This window comes from Tamandua tetradactyla, chromosome 22 (genome assembly GCF_023851605.1).
Source record: "Tamandua tetradactyla isolate mTamTet1 chromosome 22, mTamTet1.pri, whole genome shotgun sequence".
NCBI lineage: Eukaryota > Metazoa > Chordata > Mammalia > Pilosa > Myrmecophagidae > Tamandua > Tamandua tetradactyla.
Window position 1 is genome coordinate 25,678,409 of NC_135348.1, and position 20,421 is coordinate 25,698,829.

The window sequence follows — 20,421 nt, forward strand, 5'->3', positions numbered from 1 at the left end:
AATATCAAAAACTGCCAATAACAAATTTGAAAGTATTTACTAATTAAAAACTAGAGAGGAGTCCATGGCTTTTTTTTTTTGGCCAGGGGCTGTACTGTTAACCCCAGCTCTGTCAGTACAATTTTATTAGGGCACAGCAAGTCATGAAAACCAATGGTTCCACTACTAAGAATGTTGACTTGATTTGGATTGAGGAGCAGAGAAAACCCATACCCTTGAAAATTATCAAAAACAGTAGTGATTTGGGTAACAGATAAATGGGGTAAGCCAACATTGCAGCGTAGCCTGAGGTTGCAATCCTGTCAAGCAGTGTACAGGGAGATTATCCAGATATTTAACAAGGAGAACTAAGTTATAATAAGCTCCCACATGTCCGCAGTGTTTTAGAAGTTGAGTGCATGTGCAGAGGTGCTCACATACTCAGAATGGTCCAGCAAGAGTCTGGGAAATCCACACATCTCTGGTTGAATGTGAGACTGAATTCATATAGAGGTGATAAAAGAGGATCCAGTAGAAAGAAAATCTGGATCATACTTGAACTTTGATGCACTCCCAATCCACACACAGGTTCAATGGCAAAAGGTGGCAGCTGTACTATCTGACTGCTACTCTCTGCTGATGCAAGGACAACCTCTAAGAAACTAAGTTTTACAATTAAAAAAAAAACAAACAAAAACTAACCAGAAGCATCAGTGTCAGTGCAACATGCAGAAGAATATCTACAGAAAATTTGTTCAGGCAAGTTACTAAATAAGTAAACAAGTACTAACAATATCTCCCAGGGGAGGGGGAGAATCAGAATCTACTCTTACCACAGTATTTTATCTATAAAGCTTAATGTTGAAAAGAAACAGGAAAACTGTGATCTAAACTCAAGAGAAAAAAAATCAGTCAATATAAACTCTATAAAGGAGTCCAGACATTGAACTTATAAAACAAAGACTTCAAAGTAAGTAATATGAATTATGTTCAAAATAAATAAAGGTGATCATATTTAAAGAATTTTAAAAAGTATGACAATAATGACTGATCATATAGGGAATCTCAGTAAAGAGATTATAAAAAGAACTACACAAGAATTTAGAAGTAGAAAGTATAATAACTGAAATTAACTAACAGTCAGAAGTGATAAAGCAGAAGGAAAAGTCATGAACTTGAAAACAGATCAATAGAAATTATCTAATATGAGGAAGAGAAAGGAAAAATGTGAAAAAAATGGACAGAGCTTTAGAGGCCTTACTTACTTATTAAGTAAGTATATAAACATAATGTGAGACCTAGAAGGACAGGATATAGAAAAAGGACTTAGATAAAAAGGTGAAAATAATAGCCAAAAAGTTCAAAATTTCAAGAAAAACAATTTTTGAAAATAAAAAAATTCAACAAATTTCAAATAGAATTAAAAGAGAAAAGCAGAAGGAGCTGTACGTCAAAACCCATGATAGTCAAACTGCTTTGCTAAAAATCAAAGTCAGAGAGAAAATCTTGAGAGCTGCAGGAGAAAATAGGAAACGTGGAAGCAACACCACAATTATTAAGTAACTTCTTATTAGAAACAACAGAGGCCAAAGTGCAGTAAGATTCTATATTCAAAGGGCTAAAAGAAAAACTGTCAACCAAGAGTATCATATACAGCAAAACTGCTTTTCAAAAGTGAAAGTGAAATTGAGATATTCCTAAGTAAACAAGATAGGAAGAATTTGTTGCTAGAATCCTGCCTTACAAGAAATGGTTAAGGGAAGTCTTTAGGCAGAAAGGAAATAACACCAGATGATTACTTGAATCCACCCAAATAAATAAAGAGTGCCAGAAAAAGTAAGTATATATGTAAATTAAAAAGAATGTATGAACATATTTTTACCTTCTCTTTTCTTAACTGCATTAAAAGACATAAGTTTGGTTAAAACAATTGTTCTAAAACTGTGTTATTAGAGTTAAAACACAAAATATGTAATATACATAACAATATATTGGAGCCGAGATTTTGTATTATATAGGAATTGTGAGTACTAATCTGAGGTAGACTGTGATAATTAAGATGCATATTATATTCCTTAGAGCAAATGACCAAGAAACTAGTTTTGAAAATAGTGAACAAAAATTATCAACAAAAAGCTTATGATAGTACACTAGAAAATATCTATTTAAGATATAAAAAGCAGTAAGGTGAGAGGAGAAAAACAGTAAGACACAGACATATAGAAAGCAAATCTAAGAAAGCACATGCAAATCTAACCATATCAACAACTACCTTAAATGTGAATGGATTAAATATCCAAAATCAAAGGATTGGTAGATAGCAAAAATTAATAATAATAAAAGATCCAACTTTATGCTGTCTATAAGAGAAATACTTCAGATTCATCGACACAAATAGGTTGAAACCAAAACGACAGAAAAAGGTATAACATGCAAGCAGAACCAATGAAAGAACTAATATCAGACGAAACAAAGTTTAAGCCAAAAATATTTCTCTTAATGATAAAAGGTATACCAATTATAAATGTGTACCTATCTGATACCAGATCTCTGAAATTCATGAAGCAAAAACGGACAGAAATTAAAAAACAGAAAAGACAAACAATAATAGTCAAAGATTTAAATACCCTACTCTCAATAATTTACAAAATAATTATATAAAAAATACGCAAATACATTGATTAATGTATTAACCAAATGCATTTGGGTAAACACTGTCAACCAAATTGCCCTAACAGAAGTCTATAAAACATTTTAGTAAATAAAAGCAGAATACACACTTTTCAAGCACACCTATAATATTCTCTGGGATAAAGTATATGATGGGCCATAAAACAGCTCTCAATAAATTTGAAAACATTGAAATTATGCAAAGTTTTTTCTTTGGCCACAAGTGAATTAAATGAGAAATCAACAGGCATACTTTGGGAAATTCCCAAATGTTCGCAAATAAAACAAAACTAAATTATAAGGGAAATTTTTTAAGCTAAATGAAAACAAAATCCACATTTATGGGATGCAACTAAAAGCAGAGCTTTTGGGGGAAATTCATGACCTTAAATAACAATATTAGAAATAATGATCTCAAATTAATAACTTCAGTTACCACCTTAAGATTAGAAAAAAGCAGAAGGGATGAAACCAAAGCAAACAAAATGATGAAAATAATAAAGATTAGCAGATATATTAGTTAAATAAAAACAACATAAACAAATGAGAAATTCAATGACACCATAATTGATTATTTGAAATGATAAAAATTGACCAAACTTTAGCTAGACTGATCAAGACAATAAGAGAGAAGACTCAAATTACCCAAATCGTGGAGTAGAGTTCATCATTCCTGACCCTACAGAAATTAGAATAAGTCTAAGGGAATACCATGAACCAATAAATTAGACAAGTTAGATGAAATAGACAAAGTCCCACAAAGACAAAAATTACCAAAAAGTGGACCAGGAAATAGAAGATCATTTTAGGCCTCTAACACCTAAAGAGATTTAATTAATAACTTAGTATCTTCCCATAAAGAAAAACTCTGGCCAAGATGGTGAATTCTATCTATCACTTAAAGAAATAATACCAGTCCTTCACTAAACCTTCCAGAAAGTAGAAGGGGGGGAATATCTCATACCGTCTTCTGTGAGGCAAAAAATGCCAAAGCCAGAAAATACCTTAAAACAAACTACAGACCATGTTCCTCATGAATATATTCACAAAAATTGCCAACAAAACATCACCATCTGAATCTGGTGGAATCATGACCAAGTAGAATTTAGCTCAACAAAGCAAGTTAGATAAACATTTAAAAAGCAATGATGAGAATACAGCATAGAATATAAGGGAAAAACACATTTATCTCAAAAGTCAGAAAAAATATTTTATAAAATCCATACTTGTCCCTGATTAAAATTTCAACAATCTTATCTACAATCTCTATAGATAGAAGAAAACTTCCTCTATCTACAAAGAACATCTATAAAAGCCTACAGCTAACATCATACTTGAACGTTAAAATCTTAACCATTAAAGGAATGTTTTCTTCCTTTGGTTGGGAACAAGATAAGGCTATCATGAATCTTTTCTACATTGTGGTAGAGGTTCTAGACAGTGCACTAATAATAGTAAAAAAGTTAAAGATATGTAAATTGAAAATTGTAGAGTATAATTACTTTATTCACATATAACAAGATTCTGTGAGTAGGAAACTCTTAAGAAAATGCACGAGAAAAAGCTATGATAACAAATAAGCAAGTTCAGCAAGATTGCAGGATACATCAATATATAATAATCAATTAAAATTCTATCTGCTAGCAATGAAAAATTAAAAAATTAGAAAACAAGTCCAATAAGAAACAAGATCAATATTTTAAAAATTAATACATTCTGTATACTAGCAATGAGCATTCACAGCAACATCAAATAAATTAATTAAATAAATTTGAAATAAATAAATACAGTAAATGAAACAAAAATAGTCCAAAGAATTGTGCATTGAACCTACAAAATGTTGCTGAGAGAAATTAATAAGATCTCATAAATGGAGAGGCAGTTTATATGCATCGATTGGAAAACTTAATATTGTAAAGCTGGCCATTATCTGCAAATTGAGCTATTAACTCAATACATCACTAGTCAAATCCAAGAAGGTTATTTTACAAAAATTGACAAGGTGATACTAAAATTTATATCTAAATCCAAAAAATCTAGACTATCCAAACAATTTTGTAAAAGAAGAATAAAGTTGGATGACTTACACTTTCTGATTTCAAGTCTTACTATAAAACTACAATAATCAATACAATATAAAACTGGCATAAAGGTATATGTATAGATTGATACAAAAGAATTGAGAATAAAAAAATATTACATTTATGGTCAATTGATTTTTGACAAAGATGCCAAGCAAATTCAATAGAGAATGGATATTCTTTCAAAAAATAATCATGGGTCAATTCAGTATCCAAATACAAAAAGAATTTTAACACTCACTTTATAGCATATGTAGACATTAATTTGCAGTGAGTCAGAGAGCTAAATCTATGAAAGATCAGGGAAAAATATTTGTGAGCTTGGGTGAGATGAGCAGTTCTGAAATATGACTCAAAAATCATTATCCACAAAAGAAAAAATTGATAAATAGGATTATATCAAAATTATAAATAAGTGAAAAGGTAGGCCACAAATTGGGAGGAAATATATGTAAAATATATATCTGATAAAGGACTTGCCTGCAGATTATATAGGGAAATCATACAGCTCAATAATAATGAGACAAACAACCTAATTCAAAATTGGCAAAATACTTTAATTGATATTTAACCAAATAAGACATAGAAATGACCAATAAGCACATAAAAATGTGTTCAACATCATTCCTTATTAAGAACCACAATAACATAGCACCTTACTTCCACTAGAATCATCCTAATTAGTAAGACAGTTAACAAGCAATGGCAAGGATGTAAAAAACTTGGAACTCTTACACATTACTGGTAGGAATGTAAAGTGACATAGCCATTCAACTCTGTGGAAATAAAGAGTTGAGCAATTTCTTTAAAAATTAAATATAAAATTACCATATGACTTACGTATCTACTCAAAAGAAAATGAAAAAAATACTCACATGAATTCTTGAACATGAATATTCATAGTGGCATTATTCATAATAGCCAAAATTTGGAACAGTCCAAGTACTCAACTAGTTAATGGATGAACAAAATATGGTATATCTATACAATAGAATACTATTTGTCAAAAAAAAAAAAACTACCGATATATGCTATAACATGGAAGACTTCAAAAACATTATGCTAAGTGAAAAAAGCCATACGCAAAAGACTGCATGTTTTATGACTCTGTTTGTATGAAATATCCGGAGAACTAAAATGTGTAGAGATAGAATATAGATCAGTGGTTACCTGGGGCTGGTGATAAGGAGTGAGAATTGATTACAAACAAGCATGAGAGATGTCTTAAGGTGAAGGAAATGTTCCAGAACTGGCTTATGTTCATAGTTGCATATCTGTATACATTTCTTAAAGATCCTTGAATTGTATATTTAAAATGAGTTGCCTTTGCTGTTTTCCAGTCCTTTAGTTCATAGCTCAGGTAAGAAGCAAGTCTCAGAATCATGTGATATAGACTATTTATCAACATTCTTATACTAGGAGAAACTAAAAAGATTTTCACAAAGAGATTCATTATTTGCCCTGTGGTTTTTTTCTGAAATACATGTATTAAAATACTACCATTCTATATAGTTCTGGAAACATATGGATTTTCCTAAATTTTGGGTAAAACTCTACTCTTTTATACTCAATGCACATTACATCAAAAGATGTCAAGTTTCAGACTACACAAGTAGCTATTATTTGTTAACTATATTTTATTAACCTAAATTTAAATTTTCAGCAACTGAACTTTAAAGGTAATTTTTAATGGAAATTTCCAATGAACAATGCTTCTTTGATGTGCTAATGCTGCAAAATGATCAGGAACCTCCAAAGGTTACCTCTTGAATAATTGAACTGTTATTTTTCAATTAGTCCATGGCATACAGGGAGGTTCATTAATAATAATAACTATTGGGCCATGACAAAAAATGTTTTAAATTATTTGATTTCTTAGTTTTCACTATATTGAAACATTAAATTACTTTTCTTATTTTTGAGATTTGTTTGGTTATAAAAATAACTAAATGAAGAAAACAAATATCATGCCATTCTATTGCCATGGTCCTGGATATACAAAAATGAATAAAACATTCTTAATTCAGCATCACATAGAGAAATAAAATATGTTAATGAACCCTTACAATTCTTTGTGCTAATATGATAATAAAATAAGTGCCGCAGTTATTGAATGTATTAGTGAATGAATGATAGAAAATAAATTTATAACAACCAAAAACCTAAATCAGTCTGTACACCAATAGTTCCTTTGTTTCTTTCCAATGAATCTGAAATACATTTAAAAAATGAAATAAGTAATGCTTCTTCTCTTTGTCCTCCCCTTTCTTCAGTGAACATTATGTGGTGGAGGTTAAGCTTCCATCTAGAATGTTTGAATCACTACCTCTGCAGATTAAAGAAGGACAGTTGCTTCATGTACATCCAGTACTTTTCAATGTTGGAATCAATGAACAGCAAACTCTTGCCGAGAGGTAAGCTTCAGGTCTAAGATTGGTGCTTTGGTGTTTCTCCTTAAGTTGTTAGGATATGCTGAGCAATTCTACACATTGCTGCAAATAGAATTTAAATAGAATCCTGGATAGCATTTTCCCTTTTAACAGTATCAATTTACTTGACAAATTAAGAAGGCATATATTAATATTTAAGGAATCCTGTCCCCCCAAGTTTGAATGTGACAAAACATTGGGGAATATCTTGCTGCCGATACCAAAATTTTCATGTGAATTAAGTTGCTTTTGGTTTCCAAAAACTTATTATATATCAAATTTTATAATCTTCGATGTGCAGATAAATGTCGACCTTATAAAGCTAATTAATTAGGTGAAAATTTTCTGGATTTGAAGCAGTCTATTTTTCCCTTCTATTTATTAAAATAGTTGTTATTGAGTAATGTTAAGCTATCTTTGCATAAATGACTTGCTCACTCAAACAGCAAATAATGTCATGTGATCCTTTGAGTTATAATCAAAAAGAGCTTTCTGAAAACACAAAAGACTTTTGCGTATCACATGGTTCTCATGTACAGTTATAGAAAATGTAGAGAACAGTTAAAGTTCATAGAGAACATTTTTCAAAGGTTTTAGAGAAAGAAGTTACCATCTTGCTATAAGGCCTGGTGGGAGAGGTTCCCCAAAGGAAAAACGTTTGAAATGTTTCTGATAGTCTTTGGTAATTAAAGTATTTTCTTGTCTAGAATTCACTCTCCAGCTGTCTCCTTCATCCATAGGTAATAGTAAAAAAGTGCCTAACACGTTCTCTGCCATGATTTAAGTGAGTTTTAAAACTTTACTGGTATAATTTACAAAACTGAAAATAGTACTATATTTATAGTCCTCTTGAATTTCAGTGATATCAAAAACCAGTTTTTAATCTATATCTTCCAATTATTTCTCCTTCTCTTCCTCTGACCCAAAAGATATTTCCTGGACAACACAAGTTTTCATAATTCTGTCTTGCCTTCTACAGATTAGTTGACACTTGGTATTGCTCTTTGATTTCAAACTGTATGGAAGATATTAATCTCTTTTCATTGTTGTAGTGTGCATAAATCAGATTATCATTTGATTCAGCATATTGTACAAGAAGTTTTCTTCGATAATTAAGCACTTTTAAAAATATCCTTCTCTAAGATCAGTTTATATCCCAATTATCTATCTAATCTATAGCAAGTTCAGTCATTGAGATGAATGATATTCCTGAACATGAATTTATACAACTTGCAAAAAAAGGAACCAGCAATGTCAATATTCTCTTCTTTTCAACCCTAAAGTACAGTGGTTTGGGTGTGACATAATAAATTACAGCCTGTGAGTTTGATCTTGAGAGAGATGTGAGGGTTTTCAATTTTTAGGACTTTTTAAAGAAGGGTTAGCACTTTTTAAAAAAAACTTTCAGGTTAGATAAATTTCAGTCTTTCATGCTATTGTTACTGTTTTAATTGTCAATCACTTTATTGAAAAAGGTGCCCCTTCACTTCCTCTCATCTCTCTTGCATATGAAACGTGTACTTTTTTCATATCTGGAAGTTGTATAAGATGCACGAGATTTGAAAAGAAGCTAAAATGGCCAAATAGAGAAAACCACTGAGAAACAGGAAGGTTGGATTCTAATAGTATTTTGGCTCTAACTAATGATTTGAGCGAATCATGTCCTCTTTGTTCTCTAGACCTCATTCTTCTAGGGTTACATTTTGAGCTTTACCAATCAATATTAGGTATGCTGTATAATCTAGATATAGCATTTTTTTTTACTACAAATTTACTCATAACCCAAATGGGTTGTGTGTGGCTGTTCTCAAATAAATAAATACTAATGCTACCCCAGCAAGAATGCTATTTTTTTAAATCCCAATCTAAAAAATTTAGAAGAGTGCATTTCATCTAAGCCTAGGGAAACTCTCCTGAACATTTTCCTAGGTTCATGTTCATATCCTCCAAGTCCAATTCGGTATAGATATTGAACATTGACTTTGTACCAGGCACTAATCTGCCAAGTTGTGGCACACACAGAGAGTAGGGGGTAACAAGGAAAATGGGATATGATTCCTATCCTGAAAGAACTGATCATCCAGGAAGGACGTCAAGTCAACAAATATTACATCATAGTTGAAGTCATAATTAAAGTATACACAGGTACAAGATAACACAGGAAAGGAAGTATTTCACAGGTTGAAAAGAAGTTCATCAGGAAAGGCTTACAGGGAAGGTGAGCATCTCACAAGGCTTTGAAGGATGAAAAGGAATTAATCAAGCTGACAAGGGAGGTAACACTTTCTAGCCAGAGGATGCATAGCATGTAAAAATTCCCAAAGGTTTTAAAGTAGTCCTGATACAAGAGATGCATGTAAGTGCATTCCCACAAGAGGCTTTGGAAGGCTTTTGGAAAGTTTAGATGCTAAACTAAGGAGACTGAAGTTTGTCCTTACAGAAAGAGGGGAAACATTGAAGCTTCAAGAGCTGATATGGTGAAATGGGTGTTACATTAATTTATCAAGTATTTCATTTATTGCACACCTGGCATATAGTCGATGTTAAATATTTGTTGATTGAATAAATGAAAGAATGATCTGTCTATGGTATAAAGGAGAAATTGGCAGGAAGGAGCTTGGAGGAATAGCACTCTGGTATTTGGGAAACTTTGAATTCCAGACTGGGTATAATTAAATGCCTAAGATATAATGACAGTGGTAAAGTAAAAGAAGAAATGGAGACCAGAGATATGAAAAGATCAAAGAATAGTGGATAAGGGTGGGAAAAAGCGGAAATCCAAAATACTGCCTAGAATTTGAACCTGAGTTAATGACAGAATATTGAAATAGGCAAAAGGAGGAGGTGGTTTCAGGTTTTAGTTGTGCTGCGTTTGAAATGGGTTGAGACAATTCACATTGAAATTTTCAGTTGGCATCCAGAAATACAGATTTGGAGCTTGGGAAAAGAGATAAAAGTGGAGATAGATATTGGAAGCCATTTACCTAGCATTATTTTACAGAAAAAAGGTGGACTTTTTCTGAACCTAGGGAAGTACTCAAGGAGAAATGAAGTTCAACAGCACTCAGATTTGTCTTTAAGAAAAGTCAGAAAGGCACCAGTATAGAGGCTGCCTACATTTATGGTGTGGACAGGAAAAGACATCAGCAAAGGTCAACTACTCTCTGACATGTTGTAGGACCCCACATGTGTCTGCATCACTTGACAGTGTATACAAGACTGCATGCAGCCCAGTGTTCATTTCTGGTCTCTTGGACCCCTGCTCAAGGAGCTGTCAGAGGCTAAGCATCAGATTGGAAGAATGAAAAGAGAGTGGGACATTTATTTTGTTGGTAGTGTTGCTGCTTTAAATAGATGCATCCCTACAGAGACTGGCATAGGAAAGGGTTGGAGAAGTGAATTTAACTGAGTCTCAATTATGCGCATGCTCAGGGGGGTGGTGTTTCACAAATGCTATTTCACTTAAAGTCATATTTGATGACTGGAAGCATATTTTGGTGTGTCAGTAGGGAATAACAGGACAGTGGAGGCTGGAATATATTTGAAATTCCCATTGTACAACAAATCTTGAAAAAGAAAGAGAGAGAGTCCTTCCTTAGGAAACTACTCCCATCAATTTAAATGGAAAATGTTAAAAGGTATTGTTTTCAAGTGCTGTCTTATAACCCATAACTATTTTCTTTTTTTAGGTTTGGAGATGTGTCTTTGCAAGAAAGTATTAATCAGGAAAATTATGAACTTCTGAAAGAATATTATAAGATGTTTATGGAAAAGATGCCTCCTGATTGTAAGTAGGCAAATTACAGAAAACAGCAAAGTTTCTTGATTAAAAATCTTCAGGAGAGGTCAGACCTAGAGGTCAATGGACTAAAGATACATGGAGTAGGGATGTGAGAATGATTTTGATATTATCTGAGCCAAAAAAGACTGATTGCCAAGGGCGTTTGGCAGACACCTGCATCATTATTTTGATTGCATTCTTGAATGGGTCCTGCTGTTCATGCCCAATATATTAATTTCAGTGCCACTGGAACATGCCTAAAATTTTAAAATAAGAAATTTAGAGTAGGAAATCTCAAGTAGGCCTTTGTATCAAAACAATTGCATTTCATTAGTTACAATAGTAGTCTTAATATACTGGATTTTTCCTGTTATTTTATTTCCTACTATGCCAACCTATCTTTGAGATGGCACTGTCATAGTTTAGGCACAGAAAAAGTTGTGATATGACTGTAGTTGTTCTCCCTAACAAAATTCCAAACCTGATATGCAATTATACTGATATATATGAGGTTACTTTTCCTGTGAAAATATTTCACTCCAAAGCATGATTTGGTTTGCATGATATTCATGTAAGAAACTATAAAGCTTTCATAATTGCATGCATGAATAGAAGTTAGGTCATTTTCTAAGAAGGAGAGAATTACCATATGAATTTTACAACTAATCCAAGCAATCTTTAATTATTTTTTCACAGTGAAATTAAGATATTCTTTGTGCCCATATTAAGGAATAAAATACTTCTCTAAACATATCACTTTCACCTATTAATCCATTACAGTTGTGCTGTCCACTAATTCCCTAAATCCATTTTTTAAGCATTTATGATTCACATTGTTGAATTCTACATATTTTTGAAATAAAAATTTTCCTTCCCCCCCCCCCAGGTTTTTCTCCAATCTTAAGGGGTGTCTCTGACTTTTGGGTTATTAGGATTTAATGAATAATTACATTTCAGCCTATATATTCTCTCCAAATCAAATGGTTCCCATTTGTTTACTCTCCTCATGGGCTAAGATATTTTACTTATTCTTCCCAAAATGTTCTCAAAAGTAGTAGATTCAATCAGTAGATTCAGCAATATATAAACATAGATTAGTTTTATTTTAGTAACTGCTCTAAACTTTACTGAGCACTCACGTCTTAAGAGTTAGTCAGTGGGGAGAGTAGTGGCTGGAATTAAAGTTGCAGTTAACAGCATCTGTACCCATTTAATATGTTCGGCAAAGTCTAGTGGTTTGTAGAATGCTCTGTTTGTAAATCTCAACTTCCTTTGAAATAAATAATCAAATTTGGGAATTGTTATCCCCCAACACCGTCTGCCTTGTAGCTGCAGAAAGATCCTTCGAGAGCTTGGTGGGGCTTTGACCTTTCTCTCGTTTTCTCTTCTGCAAGATTCTTCAGGGTTGGGACTGGGAGGCCACTTGTTACACACAAGGAAGCCAAGTATACCAACCCCAGGAGTGGGTAATTCCTTTCCAGTAAATCTTTGCTAATGCTCATCTGAAGCTAGTAATATACAGCTGGAACTGTCATCAGATAGATAGAACTGTTGATGATCTGTTTGCTCCATCTGGATAAAGTATTTGTAGACTTTCCCTCCTTTTTCTTTGTAGAGATTTTCTATGTATAGATGATGCAGCTCTCAGGCAGTTGTTCTCCCTGCCCTGGCTCTAATGCACAGTAAATCTTAGAAGGTACTTTGCCTCGGAGTTCCCTGTGATATTCACCAACCCCTTTGATCAACCAAGGGGGCCAGTAGGTCAAGAACTCCCTGTTCTTTAGTTCGTATCCAACCACTGGGTTTGATAATCTCAAAAACTTTTTAGGTCCTCTTTCATACCCATCTATAGCATCAAGACACTTAAATCTGTGCATGGTTAAAGAAAAAGCAAAATGCTTCTGAAACCACTAGCATAAATTACTCTATGTTTTATAGTCAAAACTACATCTCATGTATGATTCAAGGACTCCTGACTTCAAGGGAAGGAGCAGATGAAACATTTCTGTCTTTCTCTTCCATTCAGTGAAGGAGTGGCCAAATACCAACTATCACTTCAACAAACTCTGTTCTCTCAGACACTAATGATAATAATATCCATATTTCTTACCCCTTTTCCAAAGCAAAGGAAAAGGATATTGCCATGCAGTTCGATTGAAATGTTACCACCACCTTGGCAATATAAGGGTGGGTTGCTAGCACTAGGAGCTCAGGAGCTAAAAATGAGCAGGGTTTTTTTTTAATTTTTATTTTTATTTGTAAGCTGCTATAAACTACCTCCTCATTATTTTATAGCCCTATGTTATGTGTAGTATTTCATCAACAGCAGCAATAAGAATTGCACATAAAATGCTTTTTGGGAATGAAAACTTAGTTTTGTAATGGCAGTGGGTAGAAAATCATCATATTGCATCCTGTATTTTTTTGACAATTTTTGCTTGAAGCCTCACATTAAATTTAGCAAACATTGGTGGAGAGCATATTATGTGTAAAATTCTGCCAATTACTACAGATGAAATATGAAGAAGTACTGTTTATGCCTGTAGTAGCTTACAATTTAATGGTTCATAATCAAGGGATAATCTACAGTAACCAAACTCTTTCCAGAATAGGTTATGTTTTAAAATGTGTGAATAATTTAGTGTTGTTGTTCTCAAAGTGTTACTTTCTACTTGATCATTTTCAACATTCATTTTGTGGTTATACCATGTCACAGATTTCACTTGTACTGTAGGAAAAAAATAGATGCTATGCATTCTTTCCATTTACAAAAGTAGGAAAATAAGAAATACTATCTGATGGATAATTAATTTAGAGGAATCATTTGAATAGTTTCCTATGTATTTCCAAACATCAAAAATGAGAAAACATATATTATCAGAGAAGAATATTCATAAGTAGGAGCAAGGGATGAATAAGAGCCATTCCCTGTCCCCCAAAAAGGGAAAAATGATTAGAAATTGGGAGGTCATCAGGCATCATTGAAGCTAAATGAGAATATCAACAATGGAAAGATGAGCATGGATATCAAATGTTTTGATGAAGAAAGTAGAATGGGATTAAAGACAAGCTATTCAATTTGGTGGTTATGAGTCATTAATGACACTTGATGGAGTAGTTTAAAAAATATAGAATGAGAGCACATTGTAGACAGTTCAGGAGAGGACATATGTTCCTAAGCCACCCCCTAGGAAAATTAACAGTGAACTCCAAAGAGAGAAATGAAAACTTAGGCAGAAAGCAATAGAATTAGTGAGATGGCTTTTCTTCTTTTTCTCCTTTGTTTGGTTTTCCAAGGTGGTAGGTTGATATATGTTTAAAGATAGATGGAAATTACAGGCGGCACTAGTGGTGCTGTTGAGAAGTTCTAGAGAAAGAAGTAATGCAGAGTCTCTGCAGCTAATTGTCTCCTCACCCAGAAAGACTAGCACTCCCATATGATGCAAAAATAGAACCCTACTTGAGAGGAAGAAAATTGTCTTCTGGCTGAGGTCCCTTTAACACCTGAAGAATTCCAACAAAATTCATCTTTAAGACTGATGTCCTGAGGATTACAGGTCTTGAAAAAGATCCAAAGCCTAGGTTAGGGTTTGTCCCGACAAGCTTGCTAGTCCAATTCTGTGGGTCAGGTCTCCCACAGTCCTTTGGAGGCTCTGCAGGAAGGAGCTGTGAAAAAGATTTTGTTCCCATCTGCTTTACTAATTTTAAAAGATAGGTCAATCATGGTTTTCCCTTATATCCTGTTAAATTGTTTTAACATCTTAAAAATGTAACTTTTAAAATACAATGCTTATAAATTGTGCATGTATATAAAGGATTCTGGTGTTTAATTTTACTGAGGTAACATTTAATTAACACTAAAATTTACATCTAAGTTTTTTTGCGCGTCATTTAACTTATATGTGCAGTTAACATTTTTAATTTTTAATGTTTTGCTTTGTCTTATCTGTCATTTTCCAAATAGATCAATGAGGTAAAGTTGGTTCAGTTAAGGATAAAATTGGAGAGAAAGTTATAATAAATAATAAAGCTCAAAATAATGTCACATGAATTAAAAGTAGCAGGCTTCATTGGGATAAGTACATCTGCAAAAGAGATTCCCAGAAATAGTAGAAAATGAAAAGCTTAACTGGAAATATAATGTTAAATATCTAAAATCAGATTTTGTTAGATCAGAGAATGGATCCATTCATCCCGAATATCTACTACTTCATCTTTTAAAATATTGCCATTTGGCCCCTGAAAATTTAGCAAACTTTTCAAACATAAGACAGAACTCTCTAGTAAATCAAGATAATTTCTCTATAACAAGTATGCAGTGATACTTTCCTGAATGAAATTATTGAATTTGTTTCTAAAACAATGAAGAGGACAGAGCTACAGAAGTATCTTTCAGAAATGACCTCTATGTAAAACAAACAGATCAATACAGGTCAGACTATTGCTAAGAAACAGAAAACTAGCTGCAACATTTTTAACAAATCATATGCCCTGGGAGCAATCAGTATAAACTCTTGGCAAAACTTCTTTAGCTGTTGCACTTTTCATACTGTTCATTGCCAGAGAGCCTGGCAGAGCAGTCACTATCCTGTGCCAGCAAATATCTTGCATGGCAAATTAATAAAATCACTGTGAAGCAGAGTATAAATCAGCTCTTGGAATATAGTTGGTACACGTATCAGAAAGAAGAGTTCCATAGCATTTTCTCTATTTATCATTGAATATCAAAACCACTTAAATCAGTGTTTCATTCAGTTAATTATTTTATGAGCTCTGTTGTAGACTGGAAAATATACATTGGAATCAATACTGACACAGCTCCAGCTTTGTGTCCTGCATGGATGGATGGTGCACCATCAACAAAATAGGTTGCACCTGAATACCAATCCGCTTACTGCCTATTTATCTCAAATTGGCAGCCCACTTGTGTTGATACTCACAACATGACTCACTGCTGCTACAAGTTCTGTTTCTCAGAATAAACTATGGTGGGTATTACTTGACCCTGCTTCTCAGAGCCTCTATCCTTAGACTACCATCTGTCCTGAACCTTGCCCTCCAGACTCCACCAGCCACTGGAACAGACCTGAATGTATCAAATGAGAAGATGAGGTGAGCAAATATATCAAAGAAAAAGAACAAACACGTGTACAGACACACAGACACACCATAAAATGTCTTGTAACAATCTGTTTCTGATCGGCAAAAGGTTGTCTGAACAAGGTAAATATTTTCCAGGTCCCAAAGTAGAATTCTAAATTATTTTCCTTTCCCCCTCACACATGGTAATACTAGATTTCCTTACACAGTTCACCTTTATATAGAAAGACCCATTCTGAATGTTAGGAAAGCTAGCAACACTTACAGAACAGTGGCCTCAGAGGCTCATGTTTTGTCAATGAGGATTCATCTGCATTAGACACTTCCCCTCATCACTTTTGTCTCTTTCCCAATATCTCTTTTTTCTCTGGTTCCATTTAACGATCTATAAACTTTGGGATGAGGTCAGGCTATGCAAGAAGGGATTAATCTGCAAACAGGGTCCAATAGAGACGGGTATCTAATCTAGACAACTAGCTGGGACAAAATCAAGAAAACCATACCAATACTCAGTAACAGTATTAGTCAAGCTCCGTTCAGGAAAACAAGTGTTTCAGGAATTTACTACAGAATACTGGTGATAGAAGTGAAGGAAGAATAAAGAAATTAAACAGGGGTTGATAAAGCCACCTAGAGTTTTACAATAGCAGGTAACTCCTACCAACTCTCCTGCTAGGGGGAATGTGATCAGAGCATAAAAGCTGGGCCTCCCCTCCCCCCCCGCCCACTGAATCTAGAATCTTGGTGGGTGTTGTCCAGCAGAAGCTGGGACCATGGATGGAAAAGTTATCCAATGAATGCTAAAAATGTAGAGTAGACACAGTCCTTTCAAAAGACCCGTAAAACACAGAGACATGAGGAAAATGTACTCACTTTTGTTTCCTCATTGCCCAAACATAATTTTAAGCCAGAGGTCAAGTACCCAGGAAAGGAGGTTCCTTGTGATAAGGAGAAGAGTGAAGAAAGGTGCATGTAGATAGGGAAGCAAATTAATAGTTAACAATGCAGTCTTACCCCTTTGCTATTCAGTACCTGTTCTTAACTTTTATCCATACTAGAGTAATTTCAAGCAAATCCAAATCTGGGGCTAGGGATCAGCAATTTGTATTTTAACAATATGTAGGTAATTTTGATGCTCAGTAAATTTTAAGAACCACTGGCTTAGGCTTGTACTATATTGCAGAGTTAACTATCAAACTGTAATTTTATTTTTTTGCATTTCATTTCTACTCCAAACATGAGTGTAATATGTTGTCTAATATATTAAAATTGCTTTCTCTTTTATTTATTTGCTGTTTAACACGCCTTTATAGTAGAGTGACCTAAGTTAAATATATTATAAAACCTTCAGCTGTAATTATGATTCAGTTCAATATGAGATAATGTTGATTGTCAAGCTAAACTAATGTGCTTGATTTCCTAAATACAGTGAGTATCACAGATTTTTTGTTTTGTATTTTTAACATACTGACACTTGAAGATATAAGGGTATTCTTAAAATAATGACTATCTCTCTACCTAGAGCTATAAATTGATAGTATATGTCATGTCTGTTTAGTAGACATCTCAACTTTGCTACTGTGTAGCCATCAAAATATGCAAATACAAATCCAGTTAGTCTTCCAATATTTTGCTTATTCTATTTCAAACATATGTAAATTTGGAAACATTCAGATGGCTGGGGAATTTTTCACATAGTATCCATATGTTTGGCATTGCATAGACAGACAAGAGATGAGTAAAAGGGAATAGTAGTAGAGAAGAAAATGTTATTCTGTTGTAAGGTTGAAAATGTCCTATAGGAAGCAGATATAAGGGGAATTCAAATATTACTAGGTGTCTCCAAATTTTGTCCATCCATTTATTTCCTAGGTCCACTCTAGTCAACCTTTAGTCCAAAGTACTTCACCAAAATTGTTTTTGTCAGGATTTCTACACTGTCAAATCCAGTGTCAGTTCCCTGTCCTCATTTTACTTGATTTAGTGATAGACTTGACATGTCATTTATCCCCTCTTCCCTCATTGGCTTGCAGGGCATCTCATGAGCTTTTTGGTGTTTGCATCTACTCTCTGGCTGTTTTTATCTTTTCAATCTCCATTAAAATTCCTCTTTCTTTCTGACCTCTTAATGTTGGAATGTCACAGGATTTAATCCATGGATATTTACTGCTTCCTCTTTGAACACAGTCTCATTGCTTCAAATACCATCTATTAATGATTGACCCTATTTCTACATCTCCAGCCCATCCCTTTTTTCTGGCATCATATACCATGCTCAGCACTTCAAAATTAACATTCCCAAAGCTTTGTTCCTGATATGTCCTTAAAACCCTGCTCCTCTTATACTCTTCTCCATCTCAGTTTATATAGATCCCATATTTCTAGTAGCTTTGTACAAAAAAAAAAATTGGAGTCACCCTTGACTCTTCTCTTTCACACTTCTGGTCCATCAGTAAATCTCATTGCTTCTAATTTCAAAACATATGTCACCAAGTTCTCACCACCTACATTGCTACCACCCTGGTGGAAACCCTCATTATATCTCCCAGATTATGACTACTCCAGGTCTCCTGGTTTCCTTTATCACTCCTTATTCAGGTATTCTTATCACAATAGTCAAAGTGACCATTTTTAAATGAAAGTCTAGTCATTACCTCCTCTGCTCAAACTCTTCTAATAGTCCTATACATTTTTCAAAGTAAAAACCTAAGTTCTTATAATGACCTGTAAGACCCCACACAATATGCCCCCTGTTGCTTTTTTGACTTTCCCTCCTACCTCTGCCTGTCTCACTTGCTTAATCTTCCCACACTGACCTCTTGCTCTTTCTCAGGGCTATTGTCATTCTGTCAGTTCTGTTCCCTCTGCTTTATAAATGCTTTCCCTTCCATATGGGTAACTCTCATCTCCTTTAAGCCTTTGCCCAAATACCACCTTCTCAGTGAAGCCTTCTGTATTAGTCAGAATTCTCCAGAGAAACAGAATGGACAGGGTAAGAGAGAAAGAGAAACAGAGATAGAGAGAGAGAGAGAGACACACACACACACAAACAGACAGACAGAGAAAAGATACGAGGAATAGCCTCATGTGATCATGGAGGCTGGCAAGTTCAAATTTCATAGGAAAAGCTGGAAACTCTGATAAAGATGATGCTGAAGTCTGGCAAGCCTTTATTCTGCAAGGGAAGCTAGCTGACTGGGGTTGAGGCATAAATTCTTCTGATTTCTGAAGTCCTCAATTCTGGCTTTCAGGACCTCCAACTGATTGGATGAGGAGATTCCCCACATTGTGAGGTGGTCTCCTTTGATGATTGTAGATGCAATCTACTAGAGATGCAATCAACTGACGAGAGCTCTCACAAATTATCCGTCTAATCTTCTAGTTAGTTCTATTCTGCTCTATTATATGTGGGTGTGAACTTAGACTCTGAGCCTTTTGGTCTTCCTTTCATTTTTATCTATTCTTTCATTTTCACTGAGATGCTCTTATAATTAGAATGTCTTGCATTCCTAATTCCACTAGTCATCTAAGGTCTCCCAGTATGCCAGTCGGTAATTCCACTAGTCATCTAAGATTTGCTATCCTCCCAGTATGCCAGTCTGGTGAGTCAGTACATAATGGAAAGGAATCAAGAAACGTGAATTCAGTTGAAAGCTCACCTAAGTGAGTCACTTAACATTTTGAATGCTTCCATTTCATTGTCAGCTTAATAAGAATAATTAGTTTGTATATATACCTTGTGCTTCAAAGTATATTCTACCATTATCTCACCAGGGAAAGGAAGTTAATGTTTCTGGTGTCACTTTCTGTGACAATAAGATGTCACATTGCATTTATAAATGTTAGAGAGATGGATAGAAGAATTGATTGTGGTGCACTTTGAGTTTCTCAAGAGAGTTATATTTCTTCTGTGTACAAACATGTCAACTTATTGATTTGACTAAATTTGATCACAGAGCTCTTACTATAGTTTCAACCAACCTGTCTCTCTTCTCCATGGCTTTTTCTGTTTTTCTGTATTATCTATAATCCTGTAAATAGCTATCTGTTATTAACTTTCCTGGATTTTTCCCATATAAGAATTGCTTGTATGGTAATCTTTCAAAAGAGTATAATTTCCTTCTTAAAATATCTCAATAGAGATGAGTTTCTGAAATCATCACCATTAGAATGACAAATCCGTTGGTCCCACAGTGAGGAGTGAGGTAGATGCAAAAATCTTAGGAGTCATCTTCCCTCCTGGAAATTAATATCTGTGTATGACCTGAATTAATACTGGGGCTCCCGGTGACCCAGTTTTAGTATTATCACATCCAATAAATAAAACAACAATTAAAGGCAAATAAAATAAGTCCCAACCTTTAATTAAGCATCAAAGAGG

General features: G+C 34.0%; 1 protein-coding gene across 14 annotated transcripts in view; it reads left to right on the forward strand.

The window, feature by feature from the left end:
* INPP4B (inositol polyphosphate-4-phosphatase type II B) overlaps nt 1-20,421 on the forward strand; it is a 934,219-nt gene that overhangs the window by 832,542 nt on the left and 81,256 nt on the right. For all 14 annotated transcript variants that reach the window (XM_077139955.1, XM_077139941.1, XM_077139945.1 and 11 more), the window contains 2 exons: nt 7,004-7,144; nt 10,849-10,946. In XM_077139955.1, the coding sequence (XP_076996070.1) occupies nt 7,004-7,144; nt 10,849-10,946 (239 nt within the window). The remainder of the gene's footprint in view (nt 1-7,003; nt 7,145-10,848; nt 10,947-20,421) is intronic.